General features: G+C 42.7%; 1 protein-coding gene across 3 annotated transcripts in view; it reads right to left on the bottom strand.

Annotated features, from left to right (window-relative positions):
- DCLK1 (doublecortin like kinase 1) overlaps positions 1-22,100 on the bottom strand; it is a 396,146-nt gene that overhangs the window by 113,400 nt on the left and 260,646 nt on the right. For all 3 annotated transcript variants that reach the window (XM_019530072.1, XM_019530074.1, XM_019530076.1), the window contains exon 4: positions 5,536-5,652. In XM_019530072.1, coding sequence (XP_019385617.1) covers positions 5,536-5,652 — 117 coding nt within the window. The remainder of the gene's footprint in view (positions 1-5,535; positions 5,653-22,100) is intronic.

Genomic DNA, 22,100 nt, shown 5'->3' with positions numbered 1-22,100 from the left:
AATAAAGAGCCAGGAATTCCCAGAAACTTCTCTGTTAAAGGTGTGGAAACCCTGGTTTGAACTAATCAACCCTGGAAACAGACTCTTGGGGCTGAAATACCCCTGATCAACCACTTCCAGAGCTCTATTCATCATGGCAGTGAATCAATCAAAATTCATCAACGGACTCCTGAGACTGCATGCATGTGTGGATGAGACCTCTGGGGCTGACAGCTGCCATCCAGCAGCTAGCTACCAAGAAGGATGTCCCTTGAGGTCAACGACACCTGGATTGGGTAAGCTCAAGAAGAGGAAGTTGAGGATGGAGGGAGCCACAGAACACCAAACAAAGAGCCACCCACAAGAACAGCTCAGCCAAGACAGGCAATGACCACAAGAAATACCCAGGTAAGAGACAGTGGCCCATATAGTCCTGGATTAGGGGGGCAGTGCATGCACCTTTAGGAGGCCTTAAATGCCTCTACACTAATGCTCATAGTCTGGGGAACAAGCAGGAGGAACTTGCCCTCCTGCTAGGTAACACAAACCCGGACATAGTGGGGCTCACTGAAACTTGGTGGGATCCAACACATGACTGAGCAGTAAACAGGGGCTATAGGCTGTACAGGAGGGATAGAACAGGGAGGAAAGGTCGGGGTGTGGCATTCTATGTCGAAGAGCAATACACGTCCTCAACAAGCAGCACCGGGTCAGAGGAGGGGCAGACTGAAGTGCTCTGGGTGTGTATACAAGGGGGCTAGGGGGAAAGGGACTTAACGGTAGGGGTTTACTACAGGCCACCTGACCAGGGGGAACACCTGAACTGGGAATTCTCAGGTCAGCTTGTGGAGGCAGTAAAGTCAAGGGTCGTGGTCATCATGGGTGACATAAACTACCCGGACATCTGCTAGGAAGAGCAGTCAGCCAGGTCTGACTGCTCACGTAGGTTGCTAGCCAAGTTACAGGACCTCCTTTTAACCCAGGAGGTGCACAGTCCCACCAGGGGAAATGCCTTGTTAGACCTGGTCCTGGCCATGGGAGGCAACCTGGCGAGTGGACTGCGGGTTCTTGACCACCTGGGCGATAGCGATCATTGCCTACTGGAGTTCACCATCCAGCACAGGGTGTCCAAGGCCTGCAGTAAGGCAACAGCCCTAGACTTCAGGAGGGTGGATTTCAATGAGGTAACAAGACTAGTTGGGGAGGCACTGAGGTCCTGGAGGGGAGGAGAGTTGGGAGTCCAGGAAAAGTGGTTGTTTCTTAAGGAGACGATCCTCCAAGCCCAAAGGGTGACAATCGCCATGCAGATCAAAGGGCAGGAGTGCTCAAAAACCCCCGTGGCTCACCAGAAACATCCATGAATGTTTCGAAGCTAAAAGGCAGGTGTACACCCAATGGAAGGGAGAAAATGCTCATGTGTACAAGTTCAAAACTCACACTCTTCAAGCAATCTCAGTTGTGCAATGTGACTACTTCAATGTTTGGAAAAGGTAAACATAGAGGTGCAAATAACCAAATGGAACGGCATAAAGCTATCCAAAAACTGGTGCTAATTTGAGAATGGCTATGAAATGGTTAATGCTGGACTATGTCCCCTCCTGCTTCCTAGAAGGCACAGAAAAGCTATGCAATAAAGTTCTGGCAAAGAAAATCAACTTTCCTGTTTCAGAAGAAAAGTACCCCAATTTTTGAGGGCTGTTTTTTTGGAGAAAAGGTGCAGACAGTATGCAAGTAAATATCTTACTCTGTTAACTCAAATGGCAGAAGTGTGTCCTGAGAATTTCAAGTTCTAACCTGCTGATAAACTATATGTCAGTTTATGTGGAGTCCATGATGGAATTTCTGTTGGGTTTGGGGAGGAGGGGTGTGGATGGGTGCATGCGTGCATGTGTGTTTAAACCTAGGAAGTAACAAACAAAAGACATCATTAAAAGGGCATTAAATGCTGCAAAATTAAAAAACCCTCCAGAATTAAGCTGTCTTACACAGTCCTGATTTGGCCTCCTTTTGGATAAGAATTGATATAATGGGTGTGGCTACACAAAATGCTAATGCACAGTGGTTACAGTGCATCTATTTAGTACTTGTATAATCAAGCCCTAAATAAACGCACAATGACTAGAGTTATTGGACAGAAGCGCCGGTGAACACCTTTTCAGTGATGCTACTGTGCAGTAGCCTAATAATACTGCACAGTAGCATATTAGCACTTCTGGTGCTGCAACATGCTACTGTGTAGTATTATTCAGCTATTGTGCAGTTAGCATCTCATGTAGGTGAGCCCAGTCTTTCATTTCAGGATCCCTCCTGTATTTTTCCACAGGACCTCTGCCTCATTCAGTCCACAGCAGAGATGGGGCTGATTAGAGATGAACAGCTATTCAATATTTTTCCACAGTTGTTCAAGATTTAGTTTTATGTCGTTTTTACTGCACTCCATTCAACCTACTCTGAAAGAAAGTATTTATTTGCCTATGGGCTATTCTATGGCACACGCTGTATCACCTTCATGTTCCAAAAATATTAATGAATGTATTTTCACAGCTCTTCTTTCGGTTTGATGGTATTATTTCAAATTTGCAGATGGGGAACCAGGGCCCATAGACATTAAGATAAAAATAATGGCTAATTTACAGTGGCCAATTTGGTATGTGTATGCTCTGTATTTTTATGAAAACTTAGTATTTCATGGTTCAGGGGTGTACTTGGTAGCTGTGTTGGTCTGAGACAAAAAGACATACAAAAAACTAGAACTCTTGGTTCCAAAATGATACCTTTTATTAGACCAACTGGAAAATGGCAAGAAAACTGTCCTTTTCTGCAAGCTTTCGGGATCATGAGAAGGTCATTTGACACCTCCAGGGAAGGAATTCTACCTGATCAACACAGCAAAGAGCTGCTCAACACAGCTTACAAAGACACTCTCATGGACCGAGAGGGACAGACTTGTATCTTCAGCTCCCTCTGTGCAAAAATGAAGTTTATTTCCTACCTATGGGGACTTTTTACCATCTTGTACCTTCTACACTTTTCCCAGAGCCTGACAAAGGGACTTCGATGTAGTATTTCATGGTTCTTTCTTTGTTCAGAATGTAGTTCTTCACTGACTCCAGTTACAGTTGTGAACATTCAGTGCGTCTGCAAAATGGACCCTGGTGGCCATCCAGGGTAAGTTTGGTTTAGGTTCCTGGCCTGGGAACTCGTGGCAGGAAAAGTAAACAGTTCTTTGGAATGATATTCAACTATTTCAAATAAAATACCATACTTCCCCTTCCTAAGTACCTTGCCTCCCTCACCACATCCCTTCCAATTTCTGTAATAAATTAGGGTGGGCTCGTATGGACAGAAGCTTGACTCACTGTCACCTTGATTCATTTCCAGAACACTATCTGTCCTGTGCAGTCAATGAAACAGTTTGGTCTGAAAAATAATATTGTTCATGCAATTAAATAGTATTATAATATATATGCATGTGGGGAGAGGCAAAAATTAACATGAACAGGTAATTTCAGTTCTAGCATTTCTTAAATTTGCAAATTTAATTTTAATTTATAGTATATTTTTATATTTAAAATTTCTATTTTTGACCTGACCTCAAAAATTGGGATCCTCTGGGTTGTTTGGGTTAGGGGTACAACTGATAACAGGGTCAGCTATCTTTGCTTCAATCCTTTGTCATAACAAAGAATGTAAAAATTCCTGCTTCCTTGAACGTAGCAGGATTTAAACAGCAGGACCCTGAGTCTTTGTTTACAGACCCAAGCACTTTTCTATCTTGCACTGAATAAGCCCAAAAGTGCTGGCTCTCTCCCCTTTTTCTCAGGTCACAGTATTAATGCTTTGGAGACCATATCTGATATCCTTTCTGCCTTATTTCTCTGATTCTCTGGTATTTCCTACTCTCTTTTACAGACATGAAAGCCTTCACTAAACAATACTGAATCCATTCCTTTGTTTTTGGTGGTGACATGTGCTTATGTTTTGGGTGAAGGCTGCTATGGCTTCAGCTGTCTAGCTCCATAGGGGGTTTAACTGCTTCTTGCATTTCTCTCAAATGAAGGATGGCTTCAATAAAGTTAAACTCAATCTATAATTATATTTTAAATATAACCTGCAAGCAGTTTAAAAAAGCAGCTTTTTAAAAAAAGAGCTAAAAAAATATATGGTAAACCAAACAATTCTTGATTCTAGCAATATGGGAAACTATCTGATTCTGTTTTTTTATTGGGTATGTTTACTGTGTGAATGAGGAAAAATTCTCCAATTCTCCCCAGATCTGCATTGTGGGTAATAGCTCCTATAGTCTGCCCCTTCACATGTACAGAAACCCCATAACACCTTTGGTGGCTCTAGTCATCTAGGATAATGAGAACAGTGAAATCTATAGCCACTTTGTGCTTCCCAGAAGATCATTTTGCTTTTTGTGACAAAGTCTATGCCTTTTTATTATTACTATTATTATTTAAGAACTACTTAAAACAACTTGTTTTTTTTTAAGACAACTGAAACAAACAATAAATATTTCCAATTAAGAATGAGCTTCTGCCTACCTAGAAGCAGTCAAATTAACTGTACAAATAGTTATTTGGCCTTCCAGCTGAGTGATATATTCACAACACATAATTCCTTCTAATTTAGCTGTTTTTCTGCTTATACAATAGCCAAAAAAAACCAACCAATTTTCTCAAATGTTTTAATCAATTTTGGGGAATATGTTTTAGGTGACCAGAACCATTTGCTTGTTATTCAGTGTTCTCATGTACAGTCACCTAGTTATGATTAGTCACACACTTCACATTATGCGTTTCTGTTCCATGACTATGGGAGAAAAGGCTCAAAATTCTCTCTTTTCAAGCTATCTCAGTTGTGTACCTTGACTACTTCCGTGTTTTCAGAAAGTAAACGTGAGGTGCAAATAACCAAATAAAATTCAGGCAGAAACATTTTTCAGTATTTGTCTAACTGCACTGGATCAGAGGCCACAGAGGGCGGCTGGTCTACAAAAAACTTCTACGCTCCTCCGTGAAGTTCTCTCTAAAAGTCACAGTTTTAGAAAACGTCGAGTCTCTAAAGAATCACTAACTAAAAGCTCAGGTTGACAGCCAATTAGGCTGGGTGGTCTAAAAACTTAGGTGAAGAAGTAGTCCTTTAAATGTCATTCAAATAGGCATATCACTCAAAATAGGCATTCTTAAGGAGAACATTTTAAAATTAGTAAATCTTTCACTATCAGGGGACAACGTTCACATTTATAAAAACATCCATTATGACTAAGAATATATATTTTTAATTTACACATTTTTTCTTTACAAGTTTGCTAAACATCAGTATTGTGAAAATCTTCAGGGCACACTGCAAGCGGTGATACCAATATATTAATGAATTGTAAAATCAAGATCCTACTCTGGGATAATGAAAGATCCCATGACACTTTATTAGTTAAATTCCTATTAAAAGAATTGGAATTCGCTCACCTAAAATCACATTTCCTGTATTTAACATTGTTTTCAGAAGCATTTTCTGTTGCCAGTAGGAACTATTTCTTCCTTTATTTACCTGAACTGGTGGAGGCCGGAGACTTGCTGCGTCGAGATGGACCTGGGCTCTTCGTGGTGCTCCTACGTGATGTTGAAGCTATTTTGGTATAGGAAGTGGATTTCACTACCCGACATTCTAAAAGACAAAGAAACTTACAAGTTAGTAATTAAGGAAACCAGCAAAGAAATACAGGAACAAAAAGAGAGGTAAAGAAAACACAAACAATTAACCTATGCTTTCCTTAATTCACCTTAAGGAATTTTATGGGGGAATAAGGAATCTACAGAATCCATTCAGAAGGCTGCATTGATTTCCAGGTATTTACCACTCCACAGTGAAAGAACTCCTGCAGTAACTCAAGCTCGTAGATGCCATGGTTACTGCCGGTACCTAGGACTGTTTAATTTAATGGTGCAGAGGCTATGTAAAATTTACAGTTTGTCTTTGAGGATTTTAGCACATGTAATCCATTGCTTTTCTGCAAACGATCCCTCTGCAATGTGTTTCTGTCAGTCTAAGCAGTCTCTTTGAGGAGAACTGGAAGGGTGCTTTTCTATATCAAAATGTTAAGACTATGTGAGATGACGCAGGTGTCTGTCACTCATGAAAGGTTTTAGGAAAGTGAACCAGGTTTGTTGCTCCTGCTTAATCCTCTGGTGAACAACAGCCCACATTGCAGTGCACGCAATTCATCACAGGTTGAGGGAAATGGCACTACTTGCTCATAAGAGAGTAAAATCAATGAAGAGGCGAAATTGCTCTCCCACTTGAGAACACTGCAAGATGTTCAGGTTAGAGTTTATATACACCCACACATCTCTGTAGGCATTCTTGCATTATGCCTGCAAAACGCTTTTTGGCCTGAGGATGAAAGAACTTAGTGTGCATAAAGTTGATAGCTTGTGGCCATAATGGAAACTAAATCAATCAGCAGACATTTTTACAGTTAAAAAAGGCTTTCTAGTCAATATGCAATTAGAAGTTTAAAGCAATGTATGTATTTTATTTACAGGATGATGCCACTATGTGTTGTTCAGTTAAGAGAAATTAATCTAGTCATGTATTTGTACATCAATATTGTCTCTCACCTTCCTCTCCACAGCTTCCTTCCAAATTGATTAAGATAAATAAACAAGTTATTTTTTTTGTCACCCAGTCCAAAACACACCATGAAAATACACATTATTTAGTCTTTGAATTCAGTCAGTGGAGCCTGTGATATAGTTTAGACAGGTCAGTGAGCAAACAGAAATGGACTAAAACAATCAACTGGATCATGCTCCCCAAAAAATGAAGTATATTTCATTTGGCTGATTCAAGCTGGCAGAGTAGATAGGAGGAGCTGATGTGTTAACAGGAGATCATCCAGAGAAGCCAAAAGGACAGACTACAAGCCAGGGCAGAAGCTCTGTTTCTCCCAGAGATGCCTTTTTCCCTGGACACTTGCTCCTTTTTTAATGCTTAGCAGTAGCTACCTTCTTACTGTTGACATTTGTGTATAATTCACTGATTGGCTGATCGCATTGTGTACCTTCAGTGAGTGGAAATGGGGAAAACACTTGCTCTGTTCTGAAAAGGAAAACTGTCAGCTGAAAGCAGTAGGACCTGTCTCAAAGTTTTCAACTGGATTCTTATTAGCAACTATAAGAGGAACCTCACACTAACAAAACTGCATGGAGAGCTGGCTCAGAAACCTTGTATGACTACCAGATACAGTAAATTCTTTACCTTTCAGGCAGATCAAGACTTAAAACATAAGAATATAAAACAGAATATTAAAGTTGCAAAGAGCACATGAACGACACGTGCCCTCGGCTGCTGGGGGGGGCGTGGCAGTGGCAGGAGTGCGGCAGTGGTAAACGCTGATCTCTCACAGACACTGCTGGTGCTGTCAGCGGTGGGTGCCAATCACCAGCAGACACTGTTGGCAGTGGTCAGCAACCACCTGCAGATGCTGCCGCCAGCGCCAGCGGCAGCCAGTGGAAATCACTGACCACCTGCAGATGTCGACAGCAGAGGGGGGGTGGCGAACAGTGACCACCCCCTTTTTGTAGAGGTACACCGCCATGCTCAGGGGGTGCATGTGCACCAGCATGCACCTCCTATGCATCGCCCCTGAAAGGACATGTGAAAGAAAAAAAAGAAGAACAAATTATGGTGTACTGTAAGCATTAGGTCTGTGTGAAGTGGCTACTATTTGCTTTGGATTTGGTCAATTTGGGGGACAGTGATTTGATTCAGTGATTTGAATAACTGTCCCAAATTGATTCAGTTGAATCTGATTCAGAGATTTGGCCAAATCTCTGAATCAAACAGGTCCCATCCCCCAGCCGCTCTCCCAGCCCCATCAATGGCTCTCCCACTGGGCCCCAGCATCCCAGCTCATAAAAAAAAAAGAAACCCCGCACTTACTGGCTCCTGACAGGCAGGGGGGCAATCCCCACTGCCCCCCACAATGGCCCAGCACTGCATGGAGGGCTCTGCCATGAGCCCCCAAGAGCCGCAACAGACACTGCAACAGGCAGTGAGTATGGGGCTTTTGTTTTTTGTTTTTAAGGAGCCAGGATACTGGGGCCGGGTGGTGCAGCCATTGATTAGGCTGGGAGAGCAGGCAGGGGTTGGAGGGTGCTCAGGGGACTGGGGGAGCAGATAGGGGATGGGTCCTAGCAGGGGTCCCCCCATGGTCCCCTCCTGCCTCCTCCAGCCCCCCTCCCCCACCCCCTACTTACCAACATGGAGTCTGGGTCCACCTTCCTGTGGTGGCGAGTGGGGACTGCCCAAATCTCTGAATCTCTCTGAAGCTGTCCAAATCTTTTCTGAATTGATTTAGAGAACTTCAAATTAATTCATGCCTTTTTATTGGTCTCTCAATTCAATTTGGATTTGGAAATTTGGCCGCTGAATCGGGCAGAATTTCATCTGAATTGAATCAGCACCCAACGCTTCACACAGCCCTAGTAAGCATCAAAGATGCATCCCAAACAGCTTAACAGGAAGGAATTGTGTTTACAGATACTATGCTAACTGAGGCTATACCAGTGTAGAGAAGAAAAGACAAAGGGGATTTGATAACAGTCTTCAAATACCTGAAGGGAGTTACAAAGAGGATGGATTTAACTTTTTCTCTGTGCCTGTGGCTGACAAGACTAGGAACAATGGCCTAAAACTACAGCAGTGGAAATTTAGACTGCAAATAAGGAATAACTTTCTGACTATGAGAATAGTCAAGCATTAGAACAGGTTTGCAAGAGAAATTGTGGAATCTCCATTCCTGGATTCCCAAGAACAAGTTGGGCAGACACTTGGCTGGGGTATTTAGAGGCCTGCCCTGAGCAGGGAGCTGGACTAAATGACCGCATGAGGTCCCTTTCAACCCAACTTTCCTATGATTTCAACTTTCCTATGACACCAAATCCTAAAAGAGACATATCCCCTAGTCAAAAAGTAATAGAGTATAGTTAAATGTAGTCAGAAGGTCTGCATTCTTTCAATTAATAGAGCTCCTAGTAGGGTGGCCATAGCTTCTGTGTCATTTCCCTTAGCCAGAGAGAAAGCATACAGAAGGAAGAATAGATTAGTATATAAAGGGGAAAGCAGGAAATTCAAGCCTCCTTCAATGTTATTGCTCTTAGCTGAGTGTTAGTCAGATGAGGGCTAGGACAGTGGAAATGGACAGGCATTAATTTCCAGTGCTAAGAATTTCACAGCAATTTGACAGAATTTCCCTGGAACAATAGGTTAGGAGCTGGAGCATATATGTGTTCCAGTCTCCTGCATGGAAGGCTAGGGGAGGCAAGCAAGCTCTCCAGTCAGGCAGGAGACACTAGAGGGTTACATTGCAACAATGGTCAGGCTGCAGTTGGAGTATTGTATCCAGTTCTGGGTGCCATATTTCAGGAAGGATGTGGACAGCATTGAGAGGGTCCAGAGGAGGGCCACTCACATGATTAGGGGGCGGCCCCACAGGCCCTATGAGGAGAGGCTACGGGACCTGAATCTGGTCAGCCTCCACAAAAGAAGGCTGAAAGGTGATCTGGTGGCCACTTAAACTTGCCAAGGGGGACCAGTAGGCAATGGGAGAGTCCCTGTTCCCCCAAGCACTACCGGGGTAACAAGGAATAATGGCCATAAGTTGACTGAGAGTAGATTCAGGCTAGATATCAGGAGGCACTACTTCACTGTCAGAGTGGCTAGGAGCTGGGACAAACTTCCAAGGGAAGTGGTGGTTGCCCCTATGCTGGGGGTCTTCAAAAGGAGGCTAGACAGCCACCTAGCTGGGGTCATTTGACCCCAGCATCCTTTCCTGCCCATGCCAGGGGGTTGGACTACATGATCTGCTTAGGTCCCTTCTGACCCTACCAACTATGAAACTATCCCACCCTTAGTGGGGCCTGAAGATTGACAGTCTGCCCTCTCCTCTCTCAGGGAATTGGGCAGGCTGCCCATAGGCAATTGGCAACTGATGAAATAATTGGTGGGATAGGTAAGCATGGGCTGAGCTTCTTCCCATAGCAGTAACTGTCCCAGAGCCCCCAGAAGGTTCCAGCCATAGGAAAATGGCTCCTGCTCTGTATATTCCTCTAGGTCACCCCAGAAGAGTGTGCCAGGCAGGAGGCAGATATGTTTGGGTCTAGAGCCATCCCAGAGCTCTGGGAAGGTTCCCACTGTGGAAGAATACCCTCTGCTTCATGCACCCTTCCAGGTCACCCTGGAGGCAAATGCCCAGAGGTTGAAGCTTTCAGGGATGGTTCTAGTCTGGAGGAATGACCCAGATCTGTTCAGTTACTGGCAGGGGGTGGAGTGGGTATTGGCACCCAAGGCAGGGTCCTCATTGGGCTCCCTGACAGCTCATCCGTAGTCTTCCCAGAGAGGTGGTGCTCTCACCTTCCCTGGAAATCTTCAAGAGGAGACTGGATCAGCACCTGGCTGGGGTCTTATGACCCCTGCCACCCCCAGTGCTCCTTCCTGCCCATGGCCAGGGGTCAGACTCGATTATCTGTCTAGGTCCTTTCCGACTCATTGATTCTATGATTGTATGAGGTGGGGGAGTGGAAGCAGTGGTGCCTGGAGGCAAAGCAGCATACCAGGAGGCAAAAAACATGGACAAGGGGAATGTGTTCTTTATGTAAATGTTAGTTATTTAAAGGCATTTTTGTTTAAGTTAAATGAAAGAGACAAAAATATGGACTTGTTTCAAGAAACTGTGGGCGGTGGGGAAGAGCTGGTCCTTTGGCTTTGGCCTGAGGCTGAGGAAGGCCAGAATAGGTTACAAGGGGGGCTGTCTGGTGTGAGGAGTTTGCACAGGTTGGGGGTGGGGGGTGACTGCAAGGCAGGGCAGAGGAACCTGTCCGTGGTTACCTCCTGGTAGGGGTAGAAATGTTGGTTCTGGTGCCTAAGCCCCTGGTAACCCACATTGCTGGCTAGCTGCATGCCAGCCAGCTGCCAAGCTCCCTGCCCCTTTTGGGGAAGCTGGGGGCAGGTTCTGCCAGTGGGTTGCAAGGGGTGGGAGTGCATAGACTGGCAACCCAAGACCCTGCACTGCTTGTTGGTTGATACTCCTGCCCCCACCCATCCCCCTGTTTCCCAGGCAGACCACTCTGGGCGAAGTACTGCAGCTGTACCTACAGAAAGTCCCAGGTAATGCACTCTGCACCAGTCTAGGAGCAGCAAGGGTCCTGACTGGCTTCTGGGAGCACCACCTATCCAATTAGCGCCAGCTGGGGCCCTGGCTCTGCAGGCAAGTCAACAGGTCTGCTGTGACAAGCCTCCTGATTATTGCACGCTGGTTCTTGACCCTGGCTTATTTCTAGACTTCAGCTTTGGATTTCCCTGCAGTTGTTTCCTAGCTCCTGATTCTGGTTTGGCTCTGTTTTTGGACTTCACCCTGTGGATTTCCCCTTGGATTGGTACTCAGCATTTGACCTCCAGATCCTGACCATGGACTGTGTTTCTTGATCTCCGTCTGGCTTGGTATATGGCTTCTGCACTCTGACTGAGCCCCAGGCTTTGCTTTCCCTCAGTGGCCTAACCATTAGGCAAGACCATCTATGCCCCAGTCCCTTACAGGCTCATATCTTGGCTAGGGCTAGCAGCACCACCCATCTTGCAATCTTCCCAGTTGCTGCCTGAAGTTTAAAGGGGCAACATCTTACCTCAAAGCAGCTGGGTGGCTGCAGTTTTTCAGGGGAACAGGGGGAGAGGCATGCAGTGTAGGTTTCTGGGGGTGGATGGGTAGGTTGCCAAGGAACCCCCATAGTCCTCAACAGTTTCCTTCCGGGGCTTGCCAGTTGCCATAGAGTTCAGGAGGGTGGAAAGTTTGTCCTTGGAGTAGGAGAGCGGGATAGGCTGGTCTATCCTGGGATGCTGGAGGACTCCAAACTGGTTGTTTTATGTCAATGGAATGCTCAGAAGTTTGCTTAAAGCTAACTAGTTAACACCAATCAATGATAATCCTCCCCTAAAATGGCATAACTTTAAGAGGACTAGATACTTAATTGTATAATTTAAGATGAATAAAGGACACTTAACACTAGTTAACAACCTTAAATATGTGATTTTTTTTAAGTTTTAAGTGCTCTTAAGAGCTAATTGTAATGTGTAATCTCATTCTTACACAGCTGGATTGTTTCACTTAATTTTCCTGTGCTTAACAACTAAGGTAAGTCTGCCAGCAAATTTGCTGTAACGTGCTTGGAATCCCAGGGAAAACTGTCTCCCAAGGGATATTGCCCCTCCTGAATGTGAGGAGGCAGGTCAAACAACAAAGTATTTAACACACTATGAAACACACCTGATCAAATGGAGACCGAACAAGTCACCTTTACAAAGTTGTCCTCATCCCTTTGACCTAAACCTTCCTCTTCTTTTTCTTTTTGCTGTATAAACCACTCCAAGATCTGCCTGAGGCCTATAAATCATTTCTAAAGGAAGAAAAGCTCTGCCAAGGAAGTTTTGAAGTTTAAAAGGTTATATTTCATACACACACATTTTACATAAATTTAAATACAATTGTGAACCCAGAGGCAAAGTGTTGAGTGCCACACTGCTGAAGGGTTTACATGGGTTCACACATTGGTTTCATAAACTAAGTCTCACCCCAAAAGACAAGGACAGTATATAAGTTAAGCCTCTCACAGCTGCATAAACGAGGGTCAGACAACTTTTATTTTCAAACATCACACTATATAGAAAAATCTAGATAGCTTCCAGTGATGGATTTAACTCTGGGTATGGACACATACAACACATAGATGCATTTAAATACAATTTAAATACTTAAGCAGATAGATCTACAAGCTTGTTTATACCAGTATAAATCTGGCTGGAATGGTTCAGAAGCATGTGTGGAAAATCAAGTAGTCTTTCGAACATGTCCACTGTGAAACAGGTTGATTTTACATGCAAAAACCAAGTGTTCCATGACACAAGTCTGGCATCCTGTGCTGCAGCACTTCCACTGATGTAATTTATCCAGTACCTTCACTGATTAAACTAATCACTCTGGAACATGACCAGGATTATATTGCCCCTTTTTAACTTTTGTTGACAATCTTTAATCAAGGAGCAACCTTGCACTGCTTGTTCAATAAAAGCTATCTTTCTAACAGTCAGCTGTGCCCTCACTCCCTACTCGACCATGGCTTCCCACCCCCTAGGAACCTAAATAGATGGGTCCAAGCCTTCTTCTCCAGGTAGCCCAAGACAGACTGTAGAGTTCGGTGAAATGCAGGCTACTGGATTTTACTGAACTCAGGTTTAGGAGAAAATGCAGGAAAGTGAAAACACCCTCAGCCACTGGACACCGATTCCCTGGGACTCCAAAGAATAGGTGTAAGCACCCCCTTCTCTCCAGCTTGCTTACTGCAAGGGATGCTGGACTGAGTGCTCACTCTCACCCCTCAATGTTAGAGCCACAACACTTCGACCTAGGGGGATGCTAGGGCACTGTACAAATGGACAGAATTGTGAACCAGTTCACAATCACTGGTGTTTTGGAATTGTTCAGCTGTTACACATGTCCACACCCTCTTTTAAACTACTACGGTCACTGCTTGACAGACACCTGTATATTGATGCAAACTTTAGGCATGTGATTCTGTTGCCACGTCCACACTGAAAGTTAAGTTTCCACTAAGTACAAGAACTAACATCCACTGACTGGCCACTGCAGGACATAAGAGCTAACCTTGGTGCTGCAGCAATGCAGTGTTGTATATGTGTACAGTGTCTGTATGTTGCATCCAAAAACAGTTAAATTATATCTACCTTCCAGTTCAAGTGAGATGTTCATGGCGTTTCAACAAAGAAAAAATTAGAGACTTTTCTCTATATTGTACCTATTCTTCTTTAACTAGACCTGTGCTAAATGAGTTATAACATTACGCAACACGGCATTTACACTCTTCTCCATTTCTTTTTGCTCCCATGTGGCTCAGATTACTTTGCTGAATCAGTCATACGCAACTGGAGAAACAGAAGGACAAAGGTCTTTGCTGAATCCAGGGCCAGATTAACTCTTTAGTGAGCACTAGGCAACCAAATTCATTGGCCCTGGTCCAGTGGAGACACCTCTCCCTACCTTGGTGCTGCTACTGGTGGGGAGCATGGCTTGGAGCTGCCACTAGGGAGCAGCCACTGTGGTGGTGAGGCCAGCAGGAGGAGGGGAGGGGAAGGAAAGAGAAGGAAGGCAGATGGGGCCATTTGCACCCCCACCATGGAGGGAAGGACCAGAGCCCCCTGTATCTCAGGGCCTTAGGCATGTGCCTAGTTTGTCTATGCATTAATCCAGCCGTGGCTGAATTTCTAAGCCATATGGAAAAGGCTCAGACAGACAGGAACATAGGAGAAGTAAGAGGTAATTACAGAGTGTGCACAGGTAGGAGTCAAAATGTTTTCCAAAGGTCTTTCCCTTTATTACAGACCAATATGGACTAATGAAGCAAGACAGCTGAAGTGTGATTATATTCACAATAAAAGAAACAAATGGAAATCAACATTTGCATCTTACTGCAAATAATATTGTTCTAAAATTCAGAATACCATATAAATATATATGGATTTTAGTAATGGTCAGCAATAAAATGTTATATAGTATATCACAAACAGAATTGTAAAATGCTGAATAAGAGAGAACCAGCCATTTATAATCCTTTGAGCTCCATTGTACCATGGAACATTAGGCTAGAAGTTCAAGATATATAAAAGTTATTAGCAGTTACCACCCTAGTGGGGAAAAAGGGGGGGAAGTTCCAAAGGATAAGACATCACACCACTGAGATACCTAAGGGAAAGATGACAGTGTTCCTTTGACTACATTATCTTGTCAGTAAGTGCATTAACACACAAAGAGCCGAAAACCAAAAATGTCTGCCTATAAGGTTCTGCTTCTTCCTGTTGCCAAGTCTCACAAAAATAAGCATGTAATAATTAAAAAATGTCAACAACCAAACCCACAAAGCATCCGTCCTGTTTCTTAGTAATGTTTCCATTTCAAAATGTTGAATTATGTGAGATATTTATTACATTTTACATGGAAAAGAGGAGTGAATGGCAATGAATTTTCAACAAAGTTACAGAAAATGACCAAACTTAAAAGGTTTTGAGAAAAGACGGACAAATTATCTAAATTCCCCTAAGATTAAAAAAAGCTTTTTTGTCAGTTGTATCAAAAGTTGCCTTATAGGTTTCGTGTGTTCCTTCTTGCCTAGGCCTCATGTTCAGCCATGGTTTGCCTTTCTTGAATCTTGCATGTGAGGCACAGATATTTATTTCTGGCATTCCTGCCAACCAGTTTCTCTAGAATGAAGACATTTTATGTGACTTCAACAACAGCTGTACAATATAGATAAGAAATAAGAAGGATCAAGGATATCTATGGTTGTTGGTAAGCCACTTTACTATAAGGCTTATGCTGGTACATTTTACTATTACTAAGGACCTTAGCATTGTTAGTGCTGCCTGCAGGGCATTCAATAGATCATTACCCCTAATGCAGTACCAATTTTAACTTTAAATACTAAAAGTAGTTTGCTCCATATTGCTAATTTTTAATGCAGCTAATAAGATTTTGCTTTTTGGCTAAATGCATGTCTGCAATTAAAATATAATTTCTCTATAATCTTCACTTTCCAGGACTCAAGTTGCATTGTACTACAGCAGGAGGAAAATGGCATCAGAATCCCTAGCAAGCAGTGGTGCATACAGTAATATACCTTACCCTACTGGTGAATCAGCTCTTACTAGTATCACAACATTTTCAAAAACCAACTATCATACATTATCTCCAGAAGGAAATAGGAGAGAACAGATATTTTAACTTTCAAACTCCCAGCTGTCATAATTGTGTCTTATTCATCCTTTCTTTTTACTTACCCCAATGAAATCCATATGAATACAGTGATGCATGTATGGATTGCAAAGACCTATAGTTTTATTTAATGCATATAATGTACTGTTAAAAATATAAGATTACATTTTTAAAAGACAACAGATTTGATTTTCCTAGAAAAACAGACCTAAGCTCAACACTAAAATTAATAAATTGCATATCATATCTACTGTGTATCCAATGGTTTTTAGTAGTAAATGCCTCAAAACATTTTTGTCCTGCTGTCTTGACCAGGACAGGCATTTCAGCCAGCTCCAGGCTGGAAACCATATTCTTTCTCAAAGGAAGAAATCACCTTACATTGTCCAAACTGGAAAAAAATATTCATTTAGAATGCAAGAGCTACATATTATAGGTATGGCCAGGGAAGCTATTATAGGTATGGCCAGGGAAGCCACCAGGCCAAATTCTAACTTGTATAAAACATATGAGACTTTGAAAGTATTTTCAAACCCGAATGATCAGTAGCCATACCCAAGAAGAGAATGCTATTTGAATATTAAAGTCAATGCGTTATTCCAGAAGTGACATGTATGGAAAATAAGGTCTTTGTGAATTTTGAATAATAGAAACTATACATATCACGCTGGATTTCTAATTCTGGTCCACTCCATAGCCTTCAAGGTCCTTGCTCAGTTTCCAGTTCTATGAAATATGTCAGTCGTGTTTTAGGAACTATTCCAACAGAACTTTTGTAAGATCACTTAAATCAAAATACTATATTCATGTATTGTCTCACCTCTAGATTGCCGCTTTCAGATGATCACATACATACACACACATATATATATTACAGGCACACACACACACTTTGCTGAATCTCGCAACAGACTTAGGCATGTAGATTATGCCTATTTAATTCTCCAGATATGAAGGACATATTCCATAATGGTCATGTCACCCTGATCTTATGCAATACTCAGTATCAAGAAAAAACAAACAGTATTCATTACACATTTTGTGTTGCTATTGTTTTTAATAATTTTATTTTCCTGATTCCAGTTTACATTATTTGTGAAAGGATTATTTGGAATATATCCATATGCTCCTGAGTGATTTAGTATGCCTACTTCCATCCTTAGTTGTGAACAGTGCTACCATCATCATTTTTATGAACATTACCTAAACATCTTCAATATTTCCTATAATTTCTTTATACTATATGTCTTATTTATTTTGCTACACACAGACAATGCTGCTAGTATTTACTTTCTAGTAGAAAAGAAGTCTGGCACCATAAAAAAAACCATCCCAGTTTCTTATACTGCTTGATAAATCAACATATTCTTTCCCTTGAAAACAGACAGCTTTGTTGACCAATCTAAATCATTACCCTGGTTTTGTACCTTAATTTTAACACCTTCCTAGATCATTAAAATAGTAGGCACCCCATATGTTCTTCTGGCTCCCCACATATCACAGATTGAGGAGCAATCTGTTGGGACTGACTTTTTTGGCATGTGTTCTCCCATGTGCCCTCTGAAGGGTATCATTTGTTCTGAAATGTCTTTCATTTCATGCTTCTCCTTTAGAAGCTTACAAATTTCAGCCTTTGTAGACAGGAAAGGGAAAAGTCTTCATTTGCAAAACACTGTCTTCAAAAGCACTGGTTTAAAGAAGAGCTCAACTTCAGAAATGCCATGCAGAAAGCACCAGCTAGAAGTATTGGTGGCCTACATTCATTCAAATACTGACCTTTAAAATATATATTATTAGGTCTCTTAAAGTTACAAGATTTATTACTTCAGCTGTATTTGGGTGGGGGGGAAAGAGGAAAAAAAGTTATATTTAAGATGAATATTGTCTATGTCCTTGTTTTCGGGGCATTTTGTCTATCATTTTGCATATGGCCTTACCTATATGATACATTTAACATTTTAGTAGATCATTTTTAAATGTATTGTTATGCAACCAAATAAAGCATGCCATACTGGAATAAAGATTATGGACACAAAGGTTAAGAAAAGATCAAATCCCCCTTAGTACTTATATAGGTACTTGGTTAGACCAAAAAGTTTTTCCTCCAAAAAGAAAAACAATACAAATCAAAATTAACCATCAAGACATCTTATTATGGATCATACAACTTCTTGAAATGTTTTTCACTGTTAGCAACTCTATCTGAATTCAACAAAAGAAAACTAAGAAAAAAGAGGAACTTTAAGTAGTACAAACTGTAGGCAAATAAAGTGATTTAAAATAAACAACACCCTGAGTGGGGAAACTGTGGAGATATAAACTTAAGTCCTCCTCTCCTGAGAGCTTAAGGGAGCCAGACTGATTAGCTTGAAACATTGTTTTCAGCCAGGCATTAGTAGATTCAGTATCCTGAAAAATACAAATACATACTCGGACTTTTGCTGGTAATGCTATAACCGGTTGCATTTCTACATTTTTGTTTGTCCATCTAAGGAGCATACTTCCTTTCTGATACCCCTGGCTGAAAATTCTCAGTTCAGGGGAAAACAGCTTTAGCTGCTTTAAGCCTTACAGACTTAGCAGCTAAGTAAGACCGTCAAAAACCTGAGGCTGAATCAATTTAATCTTTGCAAGGCTTTTATTAAACTGCATAGATTGAACCGGTAAGCAAGTGAACTGATGTTCACTTTTCAAGCAGGAAAGGCAGCCAGACCCCTGCAGTGGCCCATACCAATAGCTGGGGGACGCTAGAGCAGGCCTCCCAGCCTGTTGGCCACTGCAGAGAGCTGGAGCCCTCTGATTCCCCAAGCTATGTGACCTCCTCCGCCTCCCAGCCAGCTGAGCAAGAGGTGGGGGGAAAAACCCACCACTCCAGCATGGCACCAGAGTCCCAGCCAAGAACAGCTGGGGGGTGCTGGGAGCTGGAACTGGAGACTTTACTCTGCCTCCCCTTCCCCTCCTCCCACCAGCTGGGAGCAGGGCAGGAATCTGCTAGCCATGCACCCTTCTCTGCCACACAGCTGGCTGAGGCAGCAGGGAAAGGAAGCCTGCATCTTGGCTTGGCTCTGCCCCCAGAGCCAGGAACCAGAAGCCATACCCCTCCTCTGCAGCCTGGGGCTGGCTGAGGGGAGGAGTGGGCTTGGCTCTGCCTTCCAGACCCAGGAGTCCCCTAGCTATGCCCCCTTCTCAACCTCTGGGCCAGCTGAGGGAGGGTGGTGAAGAAGCCTGCAGGGGGGCCTTGGCTCTGCCCTCCAGGGCTGGGAACCCCACTCCCAGGTCTGGGGGGTGAACCCAAGTCCTGTTGCAAGTTTTCCCTCCTCTCAGCCAGCAGGAGGCTGAGAAGGGGCCACAGTTCCTGGCTCCTGGCTCTGGCTTCCCACTCCCACCAACCCTCCCTGAGAGGCCAGCCTGGAGGCTGAGAAGGGGGCATGGCTCCCAGCTCCTGGCTGTGGGGGTAAGAGTCAAGCCCCTGCTGCAGAACCCCCATCCTCCCCTTCCCAGGCTGGCAGCACCCAGCTGGAGGTCTAGTGCTCGCCACGAGGGTGGATTCTCCCTTGCCCCCCGCCAGCACCAGGAGGAATGATAGTGCTCCAGGTAGGGAGTAGAAGGGTGGGACAGACCTTACTCACTGGAGCAGACAGCACAGCCCAGGGCTGCAAAGCATCCTGGGATGCCGGGAGCTAACTTGAACCAGGAGGGTATTTGGGACAGAAGTTCCATAAATTGGTTTAACTTAAATCAATTCAATCTGATACTACATCCAGCCAGGCTTATTTTATCCAGTTTTGGCCATTTTGAAAGCAGTTTATGCAGTTTATGTGCACTGAACTTCTGTTCCATTACAGGTTTAAACCTGTTTCTGATCACTTAAACTGGTGTACGTGTAACTTCTGTCCCTAGCCAGCAGAGCCCGGTTTCTATGATGTTCTAGTGAATTCTACTATTGCTTCACAAGTTGTTTCATCTGCATTCTCTCTTGCTGAGTGTCCATATCCATACATATTTGGAGTGAATACTTTCTTTTTAAGTCTATTTACATAACACATTTAAAAGGAAACTCCCCTGAGACCCACTAATGTTAAGCCAGAAAGTAAAACATGTCCCATACCCATTTCAAGAAAATATGCATGTTGGCACCAGTCTTGGAGTCTCCCAGGGCATTGCCATTTAGACTGTAAATTCTTTGAGGCAAGGATCGGATCTTTGTTGTAAGCAGACATGAACACGCAGTCAGTACACCAATAACCAGTGCCAAGTATAGAGGGTAGGGGATTTATCTCAGTGCCTTCACTTTCAGGAAGTCCTATTTTATATAGGACTCTTAAATATTGCATGTGTTATATGTGGTAATACTGAAGTTGCTGTTATGTAATTGAGGTGGATTACTGTCTTTAAATTAAAGAGTTTCTTTTTGTAAGGCAATATTACAGCTGCGTTGCACAGACTTAGCTGATATATGAGACAATGTTCCACTTGGAGTTGGCCTCCTTCCATGAAAATGAGAATGAGTCATTACTATAATTGACAAAGCATATAATGCCTGGCAAAACAGTACACAATATTTTTTTCACCAGATTTTTCTTTTTGTGAATTAAATGAGTTTTTTAATGTTGCAAATTGAGGCAACTCTAGGTCAAAAACCATCTTTAGTCCAATACGTATTCTGCTTTATTTCCAAAGCAAACCATATGCAGAATACAGTGCCTTGTTCATTATTAGATGTTTTTCACTAACTGTGAGCTTCATTTTCTAAGCATTGGGAGAGATATCCCTAAGTAATTTAAAAACAAACAAACAAACAAACAAAAACTGACCTAGGTTTGAGGAGCTAAGTTATAAAAAGTTATAGATGGAAAAATAATTCATGTTAGAAGTTATGCATTCTGTGCTTGTATACTACCCACAATTTTCTCAAATTTATTCTTTATTTTAAATTATATGTATTACATTGCAATGACCAAACATACAAAATTAGAGGAGTGTTGGTATACTTAACTGGATACGCCACAATGATTGCATCTGTTCCCTGGTTGGATTAGTAATTCTTTCAAGTGAGCTCCCAATGCAAATATCCTTACTTATTAATTTGATTTCCATGAATTTTCTCAAATAGATATTGAGCAGCCCAGTGTACATTCGTAACAATATGCAAGTTTCATAAACCTCTATTTGAGAGTGAGAGCACGAGAGCGAGAACAGATGCAGGCATACTCCCAAATACCCAGGGAATATACAGCAAAAGTTTATTTACTGATGAACCAGCCATTTTGAAAATGGCAGTACAAAATATTTAATCACTTATGTTGAACACAAACATGAAGCTTATAAAATTCCATGTTTTCACTCTGTGAGCATCTGGAAGCAGAAAACCTCTGGAAAAATTCATTAATTTGATGCATGAAAGTAAAATGTAGTTCAGAGCCAGAGCTGTTCAAAGGAAAAATCCTGATGGTAACTTTCCAATTCATCTGTAGTCCTTCCTACATTTTCTTCTTGTTTTCCCAATGGCTAGGGAGAGAAGTTATACATAAACTGGTTTAAGTGATCAGAAACTGGTTTAAACTTGTAGCAGAACAGAAGCTCAGTTTACATAAACCCATTTCGAAATGGCTGAAACTGGTTTAAGATGAACCTGGTTGAATGTAGTATCAGACTTAACTGACATGTATCAAACCAGTTTATGAAACTTTTGAGCCAAACACCTTCCTTGTTCAAGTTAAATCACAGTCCCCCAGCATCCTAGCATGCCTTCCAGCCCTGGGCTGGGCTGTGCTGTCTGCTCCAGCGAGTAAGGCTAGCCTGCCCCTCTGCTCCCTAGTTGGAGCAGTAAGGGCTGGCTGACCAAGGGATAAGGGAGGCAAGCCCAGCTCAGGATGCAGCCCAGTCTATTGGGGGAGGGAGGGGACTGCTCCCCACCAGACAAACCCTGGCTGGGGTCTGGGGCCAGGGAAGGGACTTAAACACCCAGGTATCTGGCTGCATTTCCTGAATCAAAGGTAAATGTCTGTTCACTTCTGTTTCAATTTAATCTGTACAGCTTGGACTAACCTGCAAAGTAGGGTTGCCAACTCTGACTGAAGCTATTCCAGATTTTTTTCTCTCGACATGAGATAATGACATTAATAGGGGTGCACCGATAGAGATTTTTTTGGCTTACACCGATAGCTGATTTTTAATGAGTCGTATCAGCCAATACCAACCTGATTACTGATATGCAGCTAGGCAGCTTGGAGAGCAGTGTCCAGCTGGTAAGTCTGTTGTGGAGGGAGGGATGGGG

Source organism: Crocodylus porosus, unplaced genomic scaffold (genome assembly GCF_001723895.1).
Source record: "Crocodylus porosus isolate Cpor-Errol unplaced genomic scaffold, CroPor_comp1, whole genome shotgun sequence".
NCBI classification, from domain to species: Eukaryota; Metazoa; Chordata; order Crocodylia; family Crocodylidae; genus Crocodylus; species Crocodylus porosus.
The sequence above is the reverse complement of the archived record's forward strand: the minus strand, read 5'-3'. Positions and strand labels throughout refer to the sequence as shown.